At 38.6% G+C, this 20,172-nt stretch overlaps 1 protein-coding gene across 1 annotated transcript in view; it reads left to right on the top strand.

Annotated features, from left to right (window-relative positions):
* PDE11A (phosphodiesterase 11A) overlaps nt 1–20,172 on the top strand; it is a 421,332-nt gene that overhangs the window by 38,615 nt on the left and 362,545 nt on the right. The window contains exon 2 of the mRNA XM_032637562.1: nt 10,052–10,210. Within this exon, the coding sequence (XP_032493453.1) occupies nt 10,052–10,210 (159 nt within the window). The remainder of the gene's footprint in view (nt 1–10,051; nt 10,211–20,172) is intronic.

Genomic DNA, 20,172 nt, shown 5'->3' on the forward strand with positions numbered 1-20,172 from the left:
GCACAGACCTGACACCCTGCCAGAGCACCAAGACCCTCTCAGCCACACGGCTCTCTCTGGGCTTCTATTTCAGCAACAACAATGTGACTCTGAATGGTGTAGGCCACTTTTTTCACCAATTGTCCGAGGAGAAGTCTAAGATTACTTTTTAACATTAAACTTCTGTCAAACAAAAACAGTAACTTCCACATATTAATAGTGAAACCTTAATAAAATATGTATTAAAATATAACTTATACACTTTGATACTAGAAATTAGTGTATTTGCCATAAATGTGGGAAACTCACAATCTTATTGATACAGCTGTTTACCAATTAGTTACATTTGGGGGCCAACTTTTCTGGTTGTCTCAATTGGTCACATTGGGAAGAGTAAAATAGGCTTTCTGTTGGAGGTGGTCCTTGTTGGTTTTTTTTTTAAATCCAGAGCTTTTATTTAATTTTCCTTTCAGTTTTATCCAGATTTAATTGACATACAGCACTGTATAAGTTTAAGGTGTACAGCATAATGATTTGACTGAAATACATCATAAAATGATTACCACAGTAAGTTTAGTGAATATCCATCATCTTGTATAGATACAAAACTAAAGAAGTAGAAAATAAATTTTCCCTTGTGATGAGAAGTCTTAAGATTTCCTCTCTTAACTTTGAAATATGACACACACAGTGTTCATTATATGATGTTGTACATGGTATCCCTAGTGCTTATTTGTCTGATAACTGGAAGTTTGTGCCTTTTGACTACCTTCATCCAGTTCCCCCTGCCCCCATGCCCTGCCTCTGGTAACCACAAATCTGATCTCTTTTTCTATGATCCTTGTTAGGTTTTAACAAATAAATGAGACCAAATCTCTGGTGTGTCTCTGTTAATCTGTACCCGATTCAGATCTGGCTTTTCATGCATCACTCTTTTGACCTTGGCTTTCCCTATATTCCCTGGTTCCTGACTGTTTGGCTTTGAATCACAACTCCATGTTGACAATCCCTTGTCCATATTTATAGACTTCATGGCCTTCTTGGTTCCACCTGTAGCCTTACCTCCCTGATTCACCAAAGTTCTTACATGGCTCCACTGTGACAGGAAGAAAGGTGCTTCTGGCCAGCTGACTCTTCCTATGTCTATCTCTTCAGGTACTGGTCTTTGGCTCAGACATTTTAATTATACACAATAAATCTTGTAGAAATGGAGTTGAATTTTAACTCTACATACAATTTATCTGCACACTTACAGTATATCCTTAGTAGATATCTGTGCTGTGTATTAAAGAAGTTTAAGATTTCACCATTTTCTTTCATACCACCTCACCAACTTTGGTTTCACCTGTGCTGTGGTTCTTCCATTTTCCTGTGTCTTATATGCCTTGAGATATATTTGTATTTCTCATAAGAAAGATAAATAATAATAGTCATGATGACAACAATAAGACAGGACCAAAGAAAAGTGCCAACTAAGAAGGGCAGAACAAAGAAATAAGATCAGCAAGCCAAGTTTACTTTAGAAACGCACCTAAAGTACAGTGACTTGGTAATAACAATGGCTCTTTCTAAACCTCATATTAAATTCTTTTATGGTGTCTGTTAACCACTAATTCAGCTTGGAAGACTTAATTGAAAGTGTGCCCATTAAGCATTAACCAAATAGAGGTGACCTGTACATATTTATAAACTGCTCCACCACCTACCACACCACTTCAGGTCCATAAAAGAGTGACGTTTCAAAATCATACATACTTTTTGGTAATATTTTATACTATTTAAAGCTATACACGTTTCTTTTTGAAAGAATTCAGAGACAAGATTTTTGTTTGCTGTTGAGCAATGACATTCTATGAATACATATTAGGAACAACCATGATAACTTTGCACTTTTTCTCAGCAAGTATCAAATTAGGATGCCCAAAGCGTTAGCTATCTACTTACCATATGCTGTGTCTTTGTTTTTGTGCAGTATATTCTCAAGCCTTCCATCAGTTCAGAACAATTAGTTATGCTTCCTTGTATGGAGAAAAGCAGAATAGTACATTTCAAATGATTAAAGACTAATCAAAATTTTTGAGAGCTTAGCTTTCCAAGCAGTTTTTGGAAAATAAGTGATGTTTATGATCAGTCATAAATGTAAGGAGATGCTTTTATGAATTGGAATTAAATGAGTGTTACTAATTGATGTACCAATAAAAGCAATTTTCTTTTAAGCTTCAGATAGTGGGCAATCCTTTGGTTTGAGTTTCAATGGCATATACATTTTATATTTTATATTTCCATTAGCTTCTCTACATTGCAGCTCCATAAGGCATTTGAAGGAAGATGTAGATGAAATGCGGGACTGAACTTGGTCTCCAAACCTTTCTTTGTTGTGGGGAGGATAGGAGGGTTCTGCGTAATTCTGCGTAAGGTATGCAGGCCCAGTGTATTAAGCCTATGAGGAGAGTGGATGGAAAACATAACAAACTGAAACAAAACAAAAGCTAACGAACAATCTTATTCTGAAAGCTCTAAAGCAGTGGTTTACAAGACCCCTCAGACCTCTGGAGGCCTTGGATTTATTAAGGGACCTTTGATTCAGTGGTTCTTAACTCGGACCAACAGTTAGAAGTCAGATCCCCTGCACAACCCCTCCTCCCACCGATTATGATTTAATCGGTCAGAATGGGGCTAGGGCATCAGTAGTTACCTAAAGCTCCTCAAGTGATTCCAATGTTAGGAACAGTTGCCAACCACTGCTCTATTCTTATGAATACCTAACAGTGTTTGTAGACTGAAGAATTACCATATATACACACATCTTCTATTACTTTTCCTCTATAATTTATGGACACAGTAACTCAGATACAAATTCATTAAACATTTCATGGAGTTAAGAGGAGCTTTTTGCATTTACATGTTTTCTCATCCATATGTTCTAAAAACATAGTTCTCATCATGTGGATGTTCTCAGACTTGAAGAGTTTGATCATCTTGGCTCTGAAGGACCCAAGGTAAAGTTGAAATTGTGGTTAAAACAATCACCCTTATAGGTTAAATGGTGGTCAAGACTAGTTCTTGGCTTAATCATGAGCACTGGATAATTTTACTATAAAGTGTTGGGGAGAGAAACCTTAAACACAGAGAGGGTAAAAGAGATCTTATGTGACCCATCCTTGCTATGAGTCTGAATAAGATTCTTAGCTCTGGCTCCTGCCTTAGGGAGCCTTGAGTGACTTCTCTGAGAAAGTGAAAAGAAGAGTGGATAGTTTCCCTTTTGCTTTGAGGCTTCTTATGTGCCTCAAAAATATGTCTCCCTGGGGCTGGCTGGGATTCTCGAGTGCAGTGAACATAGCTCTTTTTTCAAGGACCTGCAAGCTCAGACTTCAGAAGTTGGTTCTTTCTACAGCCTTAGTGGACTTTGCAGGTGGGATCCGCTTTCTGGGTGTGTTCTGTGGCATCATATTCAACTCAGGAATGTGCAGAGGAGGCTGCAATTGCAAGGTCCTGGGTCAGAAGTACATGCACTTACTGTTCTCTCTGTAGCGGGCACAGGTCAGTTCCATTGCTAAAAATTCAAAATTGCTTTTGGCCTTATGACTTTATCTTTTTAAATATTAAAAATCATAGCTGAGTGTCACATGCAAAAAGTAGGTCTACACAAAAGCACTGAGAAGATCCCTGCACTTCTCAAGAACAGTTATACTTAAAGTATCTGTGATACGAAAAATATTATGACATAAAAATACTCGAAGGAAAAAAGAGTCTGCCACATTCATAAGAAACTCATTCCAGATTTTAACAACCTTATTAAAGAAGCCCTTTAATTTATTAGAAATCTCTCCTGTTGTAGATCATTTCTTATTTTTTTGTCCTAAGGGAGATGAATAAAAATTGGACACCATTCTCAATGTGATATTTCATTATAGACCTAGAGGCGTTTGTTAGTTTCCTACTCAAGTTTCCATCTCCAGCAGTAAGTAGGCCCAATGTTTCTACCTTCTCATTGCTCCTGTCACCTCTGTGCCTGGCCTTCTGTGAAGCTTTGCTGGTGAGTGTGGTGAAGACCTCAAGTGAAGTTATTGAGCAGAATCTCTCATTCTTATCTAATTAGTCTCTTCCTTGCCTTCCTTTTCCTGAAATTAAAACACCTATCTATATATCTATCTATCTACCTACCTACCTATATCTCAAACTACTTTGGGGGCAGTACCACCATGTGGATGGCCCGTAGTTAACTAAACCTCAAAACATCCACAAGGGAACTCCTATTACCCCCTCAGAAGCTGTCCCCTCCCTATGTTCCTCACTCAGGGAATCTACCACTCACCCAGGTACCTGCACTGGCTATATGCAGCTATTTTTTACTTCTCTAGCATTAGCAACCTTACATCAAATTAATCAGCAAGTCCTAGTGTTTCTACCTCCTAAGTATCTTTCAACTCAGTCCTTTCCCATCACCCCTACCACCAATAGCCACCATCCCAGTCCAGAGATGGTTTATCTCTCACCTAGACTTCTTGCCTCCCATTCATTCTTTACCTGTAAGCCATAATAACTCTTTCGTAAATGAAGAATCATCCATATTACTCCCACCTACCTTCTTAAAACCCTCTAGTGACTCCCTCTTCCTCTATGGTAAATTTACAGTTCAAAACCTGGTCGCTAAGCACCCCTTCTTCAGCTTCCAGCTGGTCTTTTTTGTTCCATCTCTGACTCTTCCCTTGAGAAACATCTTCAACTTTTTTCAGTTCCTCAAATTCACCAGCTTCCTATTGCCTCTGAATTTTGAATACTATTCCCTCTTCCTGGGAAACCAATCCTTTGGCTGTCAGCTTAAAAATTTCACTTTCCTTGGGAGATTCCCCCACGCCGCCCCGCCTCCCTCAGACTGTGTGTTCCACAATGCCCTATGTTTCCTTTACTACTATACTCATTTGTGGTCATTGCTTGGCTAGCAAAATCTATTTTTTGCTATCTTCCATTTTTAAACTTTCCCTCTCTCTGTAACATCAGAGTAATATGTTCCTTTATCTAATTATTTCCTTAGTTTTCTTCATCTCCTATGATTAATTTATACCTCGATTTTGGGCTCAGCTTTCTTCATTTTCTTAAATTGGAAAATTAATCTAGAGATTAATATAATTGTAAAGTATGCAATTTTATCAGCTCTTCTGACCTCTCATTAGATGGATTATATCAAGTTTTGAGTTAATTTGTGAGAATAATCCCATAAATAGTGTAATGAAGACATGGACAAAGTATGTTTTATGGTGCATTATTTTTAAAAAACCATTATGACTTAATGAAATAAATTTATCTTCCCAGCTTTTAAATTAGAAGATTAACACTTACCACATATATCAACATAATTATCTTTTTCTCCTCAAGTCACAAGTTTATCAGGTGAGTGTAGAGAGTTGGAGAGATGGTGAGGAGGGTTTACTCTATTTTTGTTCCCCCTGGTCATGATGAAGCACCCCTGTATCTATTGTTGTCATGTGGCTTTGGATATTTTGGCAATGAATACCCCACAGTCTTGGTGGTTGATTTACTCAGAGTTGGCCTTTGGTGGATGACGCCCTTTTCCAGAGATACAGACTATCACAAAGGTAAGAGTAGAAAGGCCTGCCTATTCCAGAGTGGATTTTCAAGTCGTCTCACATGGTCCACACCAATGATATGTAACCACCAGAATACATGCCACTCTCTTTGTTCCTCCCCATTTTAAGGCTTTTCTTATCAATGAACTTTATTGATCTTACTAGTGACTAAGCCCTTTATCATTTTGGACAATTGTTCTCATGTGAGAATCAGCTATGAGCATTTAAAACCAATTAAAAACAAATGCTTTGTATTGATTGGTTCAATTTGAGATGGGGTGAAGCCCAAGCACCGGTATTTTGAAAACCTTCTCAGGTAATTCTCACATGCAGCCAGGGTGGAGAACCACTGATTTTAGGTTGCAGGATATACCTCACTGATTTATCAACCTTCCTGACTTTCTTTATATGTAGACTTTCACCTTCATCTCAAACTTCCCCATTCCAGTAGATGGCACTTCCATCTATATAGTTTCTCAAATTAAAACCTGAGATTCATTCTTCTTTCTCTAGACCCCCATCACCAACCAATTCATTAGGAAGTACTGTAGACTCAACATATCCATCTATTTTTCCTTAGCTCCATTGCTTTTCTTTTAATCCAGACCATCTTCTTGCCTAACCTGGACCACTGAAATTTCCTTACTGGTTTCTCCTATTCCAGCCCTATATCATCTTCCACAAAGTTCTTAACTTTTAAAAGTTGGTCTTAAACTTTTTGTTATAAAATATTTCAAACCCTTAGATAAGACCATCAAAGTTTATAGAATTTTAGCACTGTACTACATTTGCTTCACAGTTTTTTTTTAAAGAAGGAAAATTGTGTTGTTAGAATTGAAGCCTCCCTCTAACCTCTCCCTCATGCTATTTCCTCCCTTCCTCCCTGGCGGTAACCACTTATATCAATTCAGACTTTATTATTCCCATGCATGCATTATACTGTTGCTACATGTATGAATCCATACATAATATTTAGTATTGTTTTTAAATTTTGGTGGTATTATATAGATGGTATCAGTTTGCAGCTTGTTTCACTTAACATGTTTTTGATGTTTGTTCATGTTAATACAAGTAGCTTTAGCTGATTCCTTTAAATTGTTGTATAGTATATCAAAACGACATCATACTTTGTTTATCTTTCTATTGACCAATATTCAAATAATTTCCAGTTTTTTTCTTTTCATAGTTGATGTTGCAGTAAACATTTGTGCATCTCTCTTCTGTACATGTACAATAATATCACAGTGAAATGTGGGGCCTTAGGGCTTTTTCAACTTTCTAATATTTTGCATAATTACAACACAGTCTTTAAAAAAAAAACACCTATTACTCAGGGAAAGTGTTGTGGAACACCTCTAGTAAGCCAGTATGAAGTAGTAAATGAGAAATAAAAGCTTTGCTCTCTCAGATCTTATATACCAGTGGTGGGAGAACAAATAAACTAAGATGATGATTTCAGAGAATGCCAAGTGCTGCATAATGAATCATACCATCCTTCTGCTTCAAGATCTTCAGTGATTTTCCATTGCATTTAGGAATAATATAACTCCTGTCTGGTCCTGTAAGACTTGGTACCATCTGGCCCCTGCCTTCCTCTTCCATTTTCCCTGTGGCTTCCTGTGCTCTTGCCTTTGACCTTTGAGTTTTTGGAAATTACTAAGCTTTTTCTTGCTTCAGGACCTTCACGTGTGCATTGTTCCAGGTTCCTGGAAAGTTTATCCCACCATTATTTGACTGGCAAATTATTACTTGTGACTCAAGTCACAGCTTACTTGTCCTGTCTTCTGAGAGAACTTCCTTGATCCCCATAAAAATAGGTTCCTTCTTTTGAGCCTCTCTCGTGGTACCTTGTCTTTGCCTCAGTATCACTTAGCACGATATATGATTATACATTTATATGTCATCTGCCTCATCTACTAAATTTCAGGTTCATTGAAGGCAGGGATGATGCTTCTGTTTCCTGCTGTATCTCCTAGCTCACAGCCTGACACATAATGTTTCCTCAGTGAATGAAAAAAAAAGTAATACAAATTAGTGTTTTTCTGAAAGTTTAGTTGCAGGCTCATTTTGAGCAGGAGATTTGGTTTTGTCTGGGTTTTGATTCCCTTCTCTCTTGAGGGCTCCCCTCTCCCTAACTAAGGGTTTAGAATGGCCTCCATAGGCCCCAGACCAGAATCAGGCCTTATTACAAAGAGGGTTCCTGTTCTTTTGATATTGGGGATATCACAGAGGTCTTTTGATATTGGGGATATCACAGAGGTCATAGAAGCCCAGTACTGTTTGGTCTTGAAGTTATCACCTTGTCCACAGCCAGCCTTTCTAGGCCCTCAGTCAGATAAAATTCATAGCTCTCTATGGTGGTCAACAGCAGTGCTTTGTTTTTGATTTTTTTTTTTTTTTCTTGATACGCGGGCCTCTCACTGTTGTGGCCTCTCCCGTTGCGGAGCACAGGCTCCAGACGCGCAGGCTCAGCGGCCATGGCTCACGGGCCCAGCCGCTCCGCGGCATGTGGGATCTTCCCGGACCGGGGCACGAACCCGTGTCCCCTGAGTCGGCAGGCAGACTCTCAACCACTGCGCCACCAAGGAAGCCCTGTTTTTGATTTTTAAACCTCTTTTAACAAGGAAATATCAAGAGCATTGGGAGAAGCCTCACTTCAGCCCCTGGCTTGAAGCAGTGAGCCTGGATCCAGTTTATCTTCTTCCTTGGAATGTTTTTAGTCCCTATTACCCTTTTAGGAGCCAGTCTTTTCTCTCTCTCTCACTCTCCATTCTTCCTTCTTTTTTCTCCCTTCCGTTCCCTTCCCTTCCTTTCCTTTCCTTTCCTTTCTTCTTTCTTTTTTTTTTTTTGGCCCACTCAGCATGTGGGATCTTAGTTCCCCAACCAGGGATCAAAACCGTGCCCCCTTCAATGGAAGCACGGAGCCTTAACTACTGGACCACCAGAGAAGTCCCTCTCTTTCTTCCTTTCTTTCTGCCTCCCTTCCTTCCTTCCTTCCTTCCTTTTCTTTCTCTTTCTTTCCATTTGAAAGTAAGTTGAAGGTAGTATATTTCACCTTAACATACTCTAGCATGTATATCCTAAAAATAACATTCTCCTATATAATTACAATACCACTATCACACCCAAGAAAATTTATATTGATACAATGATATTATCTAATGTAAAGTCCTTGTTCAACTTTCTCTAATTGTCTCCCTCCCAAATTGCATAACAATTTTCAATGAAGGATCTCACATTTCATTTAAGTTTCAGGTCTCTTCAGTCTTCTTTAAACCAACACAGCTCCCATGGCTTTATTTTTATTTTTAATTTATTTCCTCTCATGGTATTGACATTTTTGAAAAGTGCAGGTCAGGCTTCTGAAGGAATGAGCAATAATCTGCATTTTTCTTAATTTTCTTTTCCTGAATGATCAGATTCAGCTCTTTGACAAGAACATTCCACATTCTTTTTTTTTTTTTTTTTTGCGGTATGTGGGCCTCTCATGTTGTGGCTTCTCCCGTTGCGGATCACAGGCTCCGGACACGCAGGCTCAGCAGCCATGGCTCACGGGCCCAGCCGCTCTGCGGCACGAACCCGTGTCCCCTGCATTGGCAGGTGGACTCTCAACCACTGCGCCACCAGGGAAGCCCCATTCCACATTCTTGATGACGCTGTGTCCTTCTTATTGCATCACATCAGGAGGCGCACATGGTGCTGTTTTGTCTCATTAATGGTGATGCTAAGTTTGATTACTTGTTTAATATTATGTCCAGTAGATAATGATAAAGACATCTTTTTCTCTTTGAATTTAATGAGGCACTTTGAGACTAAGTGAATACCCTGTTTACTAACAATTTTTCATCCAATGGTATTGGCATCTATTGATGATCCTTGCTTGTATCCATTATTGTATCTGTAGTTGCAAAATAGATATTATATAATTTTATCAATCCTTCTACATTTTTTAGCTGACATTGTGTAAAGAAGCCTTTTACCTCCTCCCTACCCACCACATTAAAAACATTTTTTAGAATGTTTATAAAGTATCAGTATGGGCCCATAAGTTCTGTTTTTTTCACAGGATCATTTTGACTGAGGAAACATAATTGGTTTTTCTGCATATTTTTTCATAATGCTTAATATATATTTCTTATATGATACTTCATAGCCAGTTGTCTATGCGAAATAACATATTTTAATAAATAGCACAGTGTAAAGTTCTATTAAAAACACTTGCCCCTTCCCCAACTTTGATATATTGTTGTAGTGGGGTTTAAAGTTTCTCTCTTCGTTTACCATGGTTAAAAACTATGGTGGTGATTTATTTTCATTTATGTTCCTTTGGTGAATTCAACATGAAATCAGATCTGTTCTTGTTATTAAAAATCTGCGGGGTGAAGTTCCCAGTGATAAGGTATCACACATAGAAACATTCTCTCTCCTTCTCCCTGACAACAATGCAAATGCAGTTAATGATGCCCTCTCTGTCTTATTTTTAGGATCGCAGATTCAATGATGAAATTGACAAGCTAACTGGATACAAGACAAAATCATTACTGTGCATGCCTATCCGAAGCAGTGATGGTGAGATTATCGGTGTGGCCCAAGCAATAAATAAGATTCCTGAAGGTGCTCCATTTACTGAAGATGATGAAAAAGTAAGATTTCATGCTTTTTGTGACTTGTACTTTCCTTCTTGATCATTGATTGCTATTCTCCCTGAAAAGGACAGGAATTATGTGAATAGCTGTTGGATTAGCCCATTCATGGATCAAAGAGCTTTTTCTCATATTACACAAAATGTAATGGGAGTTTTTTGCTATTTTGTAGAATGTGGTATAATTGAAAATAATTACTTCATCTTCTTCTTAGCTTACTTTTCATTGCAAGCCCTAGTAGTATTCTTGTTATTCCCTAGTCTTTATCTTCCCTATAAATAAGCCTTTTTTTAAAAACATAATTTGCGATATTTTAAAAAAACACCAAGAATACTGCCAGTACCATCACATCAATGTGTGTGCTCTTTTTCTAACCCATTTCCCTGCCTTCTACCACATCCAAGGATAACCACTAAACTAAATTTTCATTGATATTCCTTTGCTTTATGAAAAAATAATTTATATTTACAATCCCTAAACAACATAGTGATTAATTTTGCTTGTTTTGGAGTTTTTTTACAAATGGTATTATAATGTAATCTTCTACAAGTTGCTTTTTTTACTTAGTATGACGTTGCTAAAATTCATCCATGTTGTTATATGTATCTGTAGTTCTCTTGTTTGCATTGCTGTGTAATGTTCCATCATGTGACTATTTATGTATTCAAAATGAAAATTCATTTCATTTTCCTTCAACAGATATTTGGGTTGTTTCCAATCTTTTTTGGGGGTGAGAGAATATAAACTATAAATATTCTTTTGTATATCTTGGCATACCTACAAGTGGAACAGCTGGGTCATAGGCTATGTGAATATTCAACTTTACAAATAGTGCTAGTATTCCAAAGTGGTTAAATCAATGTATGCTCCCTCCAGTAGGGCTTAAAGAGTTCTAGCTTACTAACACTTGGTATTATCAACTATTTTGGGGGGTGGGGGGGGGAATTAGGTGGATATAAAAGGATATATCATTGGAATCTTAATTTGTTTTCCTGATTACTAATGAGGTGGTTCTTTTTTTTGTTTTTTCCATATGTTTATTGGCCGTGTGTTTTTTCTCCTTTGTGAAATATCTACTTGTGTCTTTTACCTACTTGCTTTTGGTTTAAAAAAAATCTTTTTCTAATAGATTTGTAGGCGTTCCTTATATATTCTGAATACCAATTTTTTTCTTAGTTTGTGGCTTGTCTTTTTTTTACATCTTTATTGGAGTATAATTGCTTTACAATGGTGTGTTCGTTTCTGCTTTATAGCAAAGTGAATCAGTTATACATATACATATGTTCCCATATCTCTTCCCTCTTGCGTCTCCCTCCCTCCTACCTTCCCTATCCCACCCTTCCAGGCTAAATAAGCTTTTTAATTGAGTATCACAGCACTACCACACATGGCCCAGGGAAAGATAGGGGAGTTAGGAAGATTACTGTGTTTCAGAAGCTCAGCACTTTCTCATATTTTCATAATTACTGTGAAGAATTGTTTTCTTAGTTTTTATATAAAAATCTCAATAAAATGAATGTTTTAAATTGTTATTCCAAATTGCTAATAAAAAGAACATTATTTGTGTCCATGAAGAGCAGTTGGCCTTGGTAGAGTGATGTACTTTTTGCTCTGAAATGTTGAGTTCTTTCACCAGCATTTTATTCACCAGCTCATTTTAAAGAGAGACCTTCAAAGAGCTGAAGTTCTGGCTTTGAATCTCTTACCTTCATATTGAATAGAATCTGGTGGACTATTTATAAGATTTATGGTAAAAGCAAATCTCAAGTTAGTTTGTTTAAGTTTGATGACTGCCATATTCTTACTTGATTATAAAAGACACTTTATAATTTAACCTTCTGGCTATGAGGTTGCTATTTGCCAGTGCTGATTACTAATGCATTAAATTAATGCAAATGTTCTGGTATAAAAGGTCAACATAAAATATGATTATAAGGAGACAAGATTTTTTAAGTGTGAAGAGAATCCTTTATTGAGGTCATTTCTGTGGTCAAATTTGAACAACCCAGATCCAAGAAAATGTTTATAAACTCTTAGAGCGTGATAGGACCTCAGGCAAGGTCTTACCAATTCAGTAATCAACTACAGTGTTCAAGGCACTTGTGTTGGGGCCGTAAGAGACAAAGATAAATCCCAGATGTGCTATGCCATGAGGGAACTGCACAAGGAAGAAGGCAAGGTCAGCAGTAAGATGTTCTAGGACATGTTGTGAGGGCCTAGGAAAGGGAGGATGAGTCTTACTTGAAGAATCTGAAGAGGCTTTGATCTGACCTCTGAAGAAAGTGTAGGCTTCCCTAAGACAGAGCCAGGTGAGAAGGTGAGGCTGTTTAGGAACGTATAAAATGTAGTCTACCTCATTCACTATGCAAATGTTTCCATGGGATGTACAGATAGAACAAAAATTTTATTTTGTGCATTTTGTACTGAAGATGACAGAGTCCTATAATTATGTGCCTCTTATAAGGACTTAGATAGAAGGATTTGAGCTTTGTCTTTCCAAACATAACAGCCACATGCCCACAACATCTCCCAAACCGTGGAGTTTCTACAGATATTAGTCCTGCTTTCACTCTGTCTCCTTCATTTAAGAGGATCCCATTGTATATTTAATTTTCATCTATGATTCCATTTATGTTATATTTGTTTTCTGGACTTTTCTCATTGGATTTATACTTATGATGTAGGGCTTCATGAGCTCTGGACGGTTTAAAGGGAAGGTATGCACAGAGCTTTGTCCCTGTCTTGAACAGCATCAATGCTTAGCTCTACTGAGTACGAGAGCTGGGACTGAGCTCCAGCTTGGCTAGAGACAAGCAGCCTGCTCTGGGTGAGCCACTTAACCTCTGACTTTGTTTCCTCTTCTGTCGACTAGACTGTCTACCATTCTACAGTATGAGAATTCAGTAATCATTAACAAATACTTTGCAAAGTATAAGAAACTAGGCAACTGTAAACATAAAAATTTTTTTTAAACTATCGTTTTCCCAAAGAGTTTCAAAATGTTATTCTATATTTGTCAGTTATCCCAAGCCAATTTATTCCTTAGGTTTAACTTCATTTGAGTATTTCCTTGCTCAAATGTTATATTTTTTCTCCTCTGTAATTATCCCATGTGCCCACAGTAACATTTTATTTTCCAAGCTCTACGATTTCCTCACCTGATTAAAAAACCCTACTTTAGTCTCACTTCTTGGAAAAAAAACCCTTACCACTTAGGGCAGGTAGGTTGTGTTCTTGCAGGTGACACTGGATGGAGAATATTTTTATCTCAAATTTTGTATCTGACCCTTTCCTGCAAGAATTCTGTATATTGTAAACCAAACAGGAGTGATGAAGAAGAAAAGCAGAAAACAAAACCTAGAAATGATTAATGGGAAAGAACAAGATCTCGAAACTTTTCTTCAAATAAGAGAAAACATTGTGGCATAATGGGTACATACAGTCCAGATAGTGAGTCTACCTGGGTTGAAGTTCCATCTTGGCCATAGCCTGTGTAACCTTGGGCAAGTTACTTAGCTTCTCTATGCTCCCATTTCCTCCTTTTAGGAGAGAGATTATAATAATAATACGTATTTCCTAAGGCTATAGGGGGTTAAATGAGAAAATACAAGGAAAGAACTTGGAAAAGCACCTAGCACTTAGTAAGTCCTCATAAAAGATTAGCTTTTACTGATACAACGTTAATACATGTAAGATACAGTCAGGTCTCAGTTAAGAAATTACCTTTGTATAATTTAAGTCTTTAAGTTTTTTTTGTTTGGTTTGGTTTTTTTTTTATTTTTTATTTTTTATTGCGGTACGTGGGCCTCTCACTGCTGTGGCCTCTCCCACTGTGGAGCACAGGCTCCGGACATGCAGGCTCAGCGGCCATGGCTCACGGGCCTAGCCGCTCCGTGGCATATGGGATCTTCCTGGACCGGGGCACGAACCCGTGTCCCCTGCATTGGCAGGCGGACTCTCAACCACTGTGCCACCAGGGAAGCCCCTCTAAGTCTTTATTAAATACAATCTATATGCCAATTTCACTGTTGGAGTTTTAAAAACGAAGTGAGGGATATACTTCTTTATAAATTCACAATTCTCTTGTGTGATTGTTTATGCACATACTGTTTTACTTGATTGTACAAGATTATGCTTATACCAATTTGTATTCTACTTTTCAAAGTAATTTCTTACATATGTGTCCACATATGAATGTAGTCTACATTTGCCATTTTTAGAGATTATAAAATTTTCTTCTTTTTCTATGTAGTTGAGCTTGCACAGTCATTGTCCTATTACTGGAAATTCGGGTTGTTTCCAGGTTTTCACTAACACGAATAGCCCCTGAATGAACATCTTGAACAAGTCACCTTTTTCTTTTGTGTTATTTCCTTGGGGTATATTCTAGAGAAGGAAATTACTGAGTCAAAGGGCAAGAAAAGTTTTATAGCTCTCATTCCAAGCTATCAGATAGCTTTCAGAAATACTGAACCCATTTACAACGGTAGCAACATACATATACCTCTCTTCACAGAGCCCTGCCAGGTTTGTTCAATTCACATTTAAAAACTCAAATTACTTTGCCTTAGTCTTCTAGGCAGTCTTCAGAGAACCTCCTCCCGCATTTACCAGTATAAACTCCAGCAACAGAAGTTTCAGTGTTGCCTGCAAATAAGGAAACACAGGAGGGAAATGGAAGCACAGTGTTTAGTGTTAGGTGAGGAGCACCAGATCAGAGAGCCTTTGGGGCAGGTTCAAGTCTTTGCCTGCTACATGTTAGCTCAGTGACCTTGAGCAAGTTGCCCCATCCCTGTTAGCCTCAGGACCTCCTAGCGTTGTGAGGAGTAAACTAGAGCACAGATATAAAGTGCTTAGGGTAGCACTTAATTATCAATAAATGAGCTTCATGAAATCTCACCATCTACTTCAAACCCAAAAGAAAATAATTTGAACTATATTTGTTATTTTACTTTATACATACAACTCCTATGTCATCGTCCATATGGGTAGCGGTAAATTTATTGCACATTTAGCCTAATGTGATTTGTATGTCCTGATATCTTAAAATGTCAACTTCTGGAGACTATCAGCTGTGTTATGTTTGGTGTAATTCCAAAACATTTTGCAATATTAGAATCAGTAAATTATTTGCCTGAGATAAATTAAAAATTAAATGCGGTACATTCATTTCTAGTCTATTTACATCCCTGACATAATTGTCCATAGGATCATATTGTGTTTCTTGAAAATTTGATACATACCTAAGTTTCAGTGACTGTGCTGTATCGTGTAATAGTTGATGGCAGCACCTAGAAAGGTCATCAGGTCCATTTCCCACCAACCCTGCCCTCATCCAATGTAGGAATCCACCTCACAGATGGTCATCCAGGCTCTGCCTAGAAACTTCCCTTTCAGTGACTTTAAAATCATCATGCTCGGGGCTGGGCTTCAAGATGGTGGAGGAGTAAGACATGGAAATCACCTTCCTTCCCACAAATACATCAGAAATACATCTACATGTGGAACAACTCCTACAGAACACCTACTGAATGCTGGCAGAAGACCTCAGACTTCCCAAAAGGCAAGAAACTCCCCACATACCTGGGTAGGGCAAAAGAAAAAAGAAAAAACAAGGACAAAAGAATAGGGACGGGACCTGCACCTCTGGGAGGGAGCTGTGAAGGAGGAAAATTTCCACACACTAGGAAGTCCCTTTACTGGTGGAGATGAGGGGTGGCCGTGGGGGAAGCTTCGGAGCCACGGAGGAGAGCACAGCAATGGGTGCAGAGGGCAAAGGGGAGAGATTCCCACACAGAGGATTGGTGCTGACCAGCACTCACCAGCCTGAGAGGCTTGTCTGCTCATGCGCTGTGGTGGGTGGGGTCTGGGAGCTGAGGCTCGGGCTTCGGAGGTCGGATCCCAGGGAGAGGACTGGGGTTGGCTGCGTGAACACAGCCTGAAGGGGGCTAGTGCTCCACAGCTAGCCAGGAGGGAGTCCGGGAAAAAGTCTGGACCTGCCTAAGGGGCAAGAGACCATTGTTTCAGGGTGTGTGAGGAGAGGGGGTACAGAGCACCTCCTAAACAAGCTCCAGAGATGGGTGCAAGCCGCAGCTACCAGCATCGACACCAGAGACGGGCGTGAAATGCTAAGGCTGCTGCTGCAGGCACCAAGAAGCCTCTGTGCAAGCACAGGTCACTGTCCACACTTCCCCTCCCAGGAGCCTGTGCAGCCCGCCACTGCCAGGGTCCCACGATCCCGGGACAGCATCCCCGGGAGAACACACGGTGCAACTCAGGCTGTTGCAACGTCATGCCAGCCTCTGCCACCACAGGCTGTCCCTGCATTCCATACCCCTCCCCTGCCAGGCCTGAGTGAGCCACAGCCCCCTAATCAGCCGCTCCTTTAAACCTGCCCTGTCTGGGTGAAGAATAGACGCCAGAGGGCGACCTACACAAAGAGATGGGTCCAAATCCAAAGCTGACCCCCAGGAGCTCTGTGAACAAAGAAGACAAAGGGAAATTTCTCCCAGCAGCCTCAGGAGCAGCGGATTAAATCTCCACAATCAACTTGATGTACCCTGCATCTGTGGAATACCTGAATAGACAACGAATCATCCCAAAACTGAGGTGGTGGACTTTGGGAGCAGCTATAGACTTGGGGTTTGTTTTCTGCATCTAATTTGTTTCTAGTTTTATGTTTATCTTAACTTAGGATTTAGAGCTTATTATCATTGGTAGATTTGTTTATTGATTTGGTTGCTCTCCTCCTTTTTTTTTTTATAAATATATATATATATGTTTTCCTTTTTGTCTTTTTGTGAGTGTGTATCTGTATGCTTCTTTGTGTGATTTTGTCTGTATGGGTTTCTTTTACCATTTGTCCTAGCATTCTGTCTGTCCGTTTTTTTTTTTTTTATTAGCGCTTGTTATGATTGGTGAATTTCTTTGGTGGTTTGGTTTCTCTCTTTTTATTTTACTTAAAAAATTTTTTAATAATAGATATATTTTTATTTTAATAACTTTATTTTATTTTTCTTTATTTTTAACTTTCTTTCTTTTTCTCCCTTTTATTCTAAGCTGTGTGGCTGACAAGGTCTTGGTGCTCTGGCCAGGTGTCAGGCCTGAGCCTCTGAGGTGGGAGAGCTGAGTTCAGGACATTTGTCCACCAGAGGCCTCCTGCCCCATGTAATATCAAAGGGCCAAACTTTGCCCAGAGATCTCCATCCTAACGCTAAGACCCAGCTCCACTAAAAGACCAGCAAGCTACAGTGCTGGACACTCTATGCCAAACAACTAGCAAGACAGGAACACAACCCCACCCATTAGCAGAGAGGCTGCCTAAAACCATAATAAGTTCACAGACACCCCAGAACACACCATTGAACATGGTCCTGCCCACCAAAAAGACAAGATCCAGCCTCATCCACCAGAACACAGGCACCAGTCCCCTGCACCAGGAAGCCTACACAACCCACTGAAACAACCTTACCCACTGGGGGCAGACACCAAAACCAAAAAGAACTACGAACCTGCAGCTTGAGAAAAGGAGACCCCAAAGACAGCAAGTTAAGCAAAATGAGAAGACAGAGAAATACACAGCAGTTGAAGGAGAAAGGTAAAAACCCACCAGACCAAACAAATGAAGAGGAAATAGGAAGTCTACCTGAAAAAGAATTCAGAATAATGATAGTAGAGATGATCCAAAATCTTGGAAATGCAATGGAAAAAATAAAGAAACGTCTAACAAGGACCTAGAAGAACTAAAGAGCAAACAAACAATGATGAACAACAGAATAAATGAAATTAAAAGTTCTCTAGAAGGAATAAGTAGCAGAATAACTGAGTCAGAAGAACGGATAAGTGACCTGGAAGATGAAAGAGTGGAAATAACTATCGCAGAGCAGAATAAAGAAAAATGAATGAAAAGAATTGGGACAGTCTCAGAGAACTCTGGGACAACATTAAATGGACCAACATTCGAATTATAGGGGTCCCAGAAGAAGAAGAGAAAAAGAAAGGCACTGAGAAAATATTTGAAAAGATTACAGTTGAAAACTTCCCTAATACGGGAAAGGAAATAGTCAAGCCCAGGAAGCGCAAAGAGTCCCATACAGGATAAATCCAAGGAGAAACATGTCAAGATACATATAAATCAAGCTATCAAAAGTTAAATACAAAGACAAAATATTAAAAGCGGCAAGGGAAAAACAAGAAATAACATACAAGGGAATCCCCATAAGGTTAACAGCTGATCTTTCAGCAGAAACTCTGCAAGCCAGAAGGGAGTGGCAGAACATATTGAAAGTGATGAAAGGGAAAAACCTACAACCAATATTGCTCTACCCAACAAGGATCTCATTCAGATTGGACAGAGAAATGAAAACCTTTACAGAGAAGCAAAAGCTAAGAGAATTCAGCACCACCAAACCAGGTTTACAACTAATGCTAAAGGAACTTCTCTAGGCAGGAAACACAAGAGAAGGAAAACCTACAATAACAAACCCAAAACAATTAAGAAAATGGTAATAGGGACATACATATTGATAATTACCTTAAATGTAAATGGATTAAATGCTCCAACCAAAAGACAGAGACTGGCTGAATGGATACATAAACAAGACCTGTATATATGATGTCTACAAGAGACCCACTTCAGACCTAGGGACACATTCAGAATGAAAGTGAGGGGATGGAAAAAGATATTCCATGCACATGGAAATCAAAAGAAAGCTGGAGTAGCAATTCTCATATCAGACAAAATAGACTTTAAAATAAAGACTATAACAAGAGACAAAGAAGGACACTACATAATGATCAAGGGATCGATCCAAGAAGAAGATATAACAATTGTAAATATTTAAGCACCCAACTTAGGAGCACCTCAATACATAAGGCAAATGCTACCAGCCATAAAAGGGGAAATTGACAGTAACACAATCATAGTAGGGGATGTTAACACCCCACTTTCACCAATGGCCAGATCATCCAAAATGAAAATAAGGAAACACAAGCTTTAAATGATACATTAAACAAGATGGACTTAGTTAATATTTACCGGACATTCCATCCAAAAATAACAGAATACACTTTCTTCTCAAGGGCTCATGGAACATTCTATAGGATAGACCATATCTTGGGCCACAAATCAACCCTTGGTAAATTTATGAAAATTGAAATCGTATCAAGTATCTTTTCTGACCACAATGCTATGAGACTAGATGTCAATTACAGGAAAAAAACTGTAACAAATACAAATACATGGAGGCTAAAGAATGCACTACCAAATAACCAAAAGCTCACTGAAGAAATCCAAGAGGAAATAAAAAAATACCTAGAAATATATAATGATGGAAACACGATGACCCAGAACCTATAGGATGTAGCAAAAGCGGTTCTAAGAGGGAAGTTTATAGCAATACAAACCTACCTCAGGATAGAAGAAACATCTCAAATAAACAACATAACCTTTCACCTAAAGCAATTAGAGAAAGAAGAGCAAAAAACCCCCAAAGTTAGCAAAAGGAAAGAAATCATTAAGATGAGATTAGAAATAAATGAAAAAGAAATGAAGGAAGTGATAGCAGAAGTCAATAAAACTAAAAGATGGTTCTTTGAGAAGATAAACAAAATTGATGAACCTTTAGCCAGACTCATCAAGAAAAAGGGAGAAGATTCAAATCAATAGAATAAGAAATGGAAAAAGAGAGGTAACAAGTGACACTGCAGAAATACAAAGGATCGTGAGAGATTACTACAAGCAACTATATGCCAAAAAAATGGGCAACCTGGAAGAAATGGCCACATTCCTTGAAAAGCATAACCTTCCAAGACTGAACCAGGAAGAAATAGAAAATATAAACAAAACAGACCAAACACAAGCACTGAAATTGAGACTGGAATTAAAAATCTTCCAACAAACGGAAGTCCAAGACCAGATGGCTTCACAGGTAAATTCTATCACACATTTGGAGAAGAGCTAA

This window comes from Phocoena sinus, chromosome 7 (genome assembly GCF_008692025.1).
Source record: "Phocoena sinus isolate mPhoSin1 chromosome 7, mPhoSin1.pri, whole genome shotgun sequence".
NCBI lineage: Eukaryota > Metazoa > Chordata > Mammalia > Artiodactyla > Phocoenidae > Phocoena > Phocoena sinus.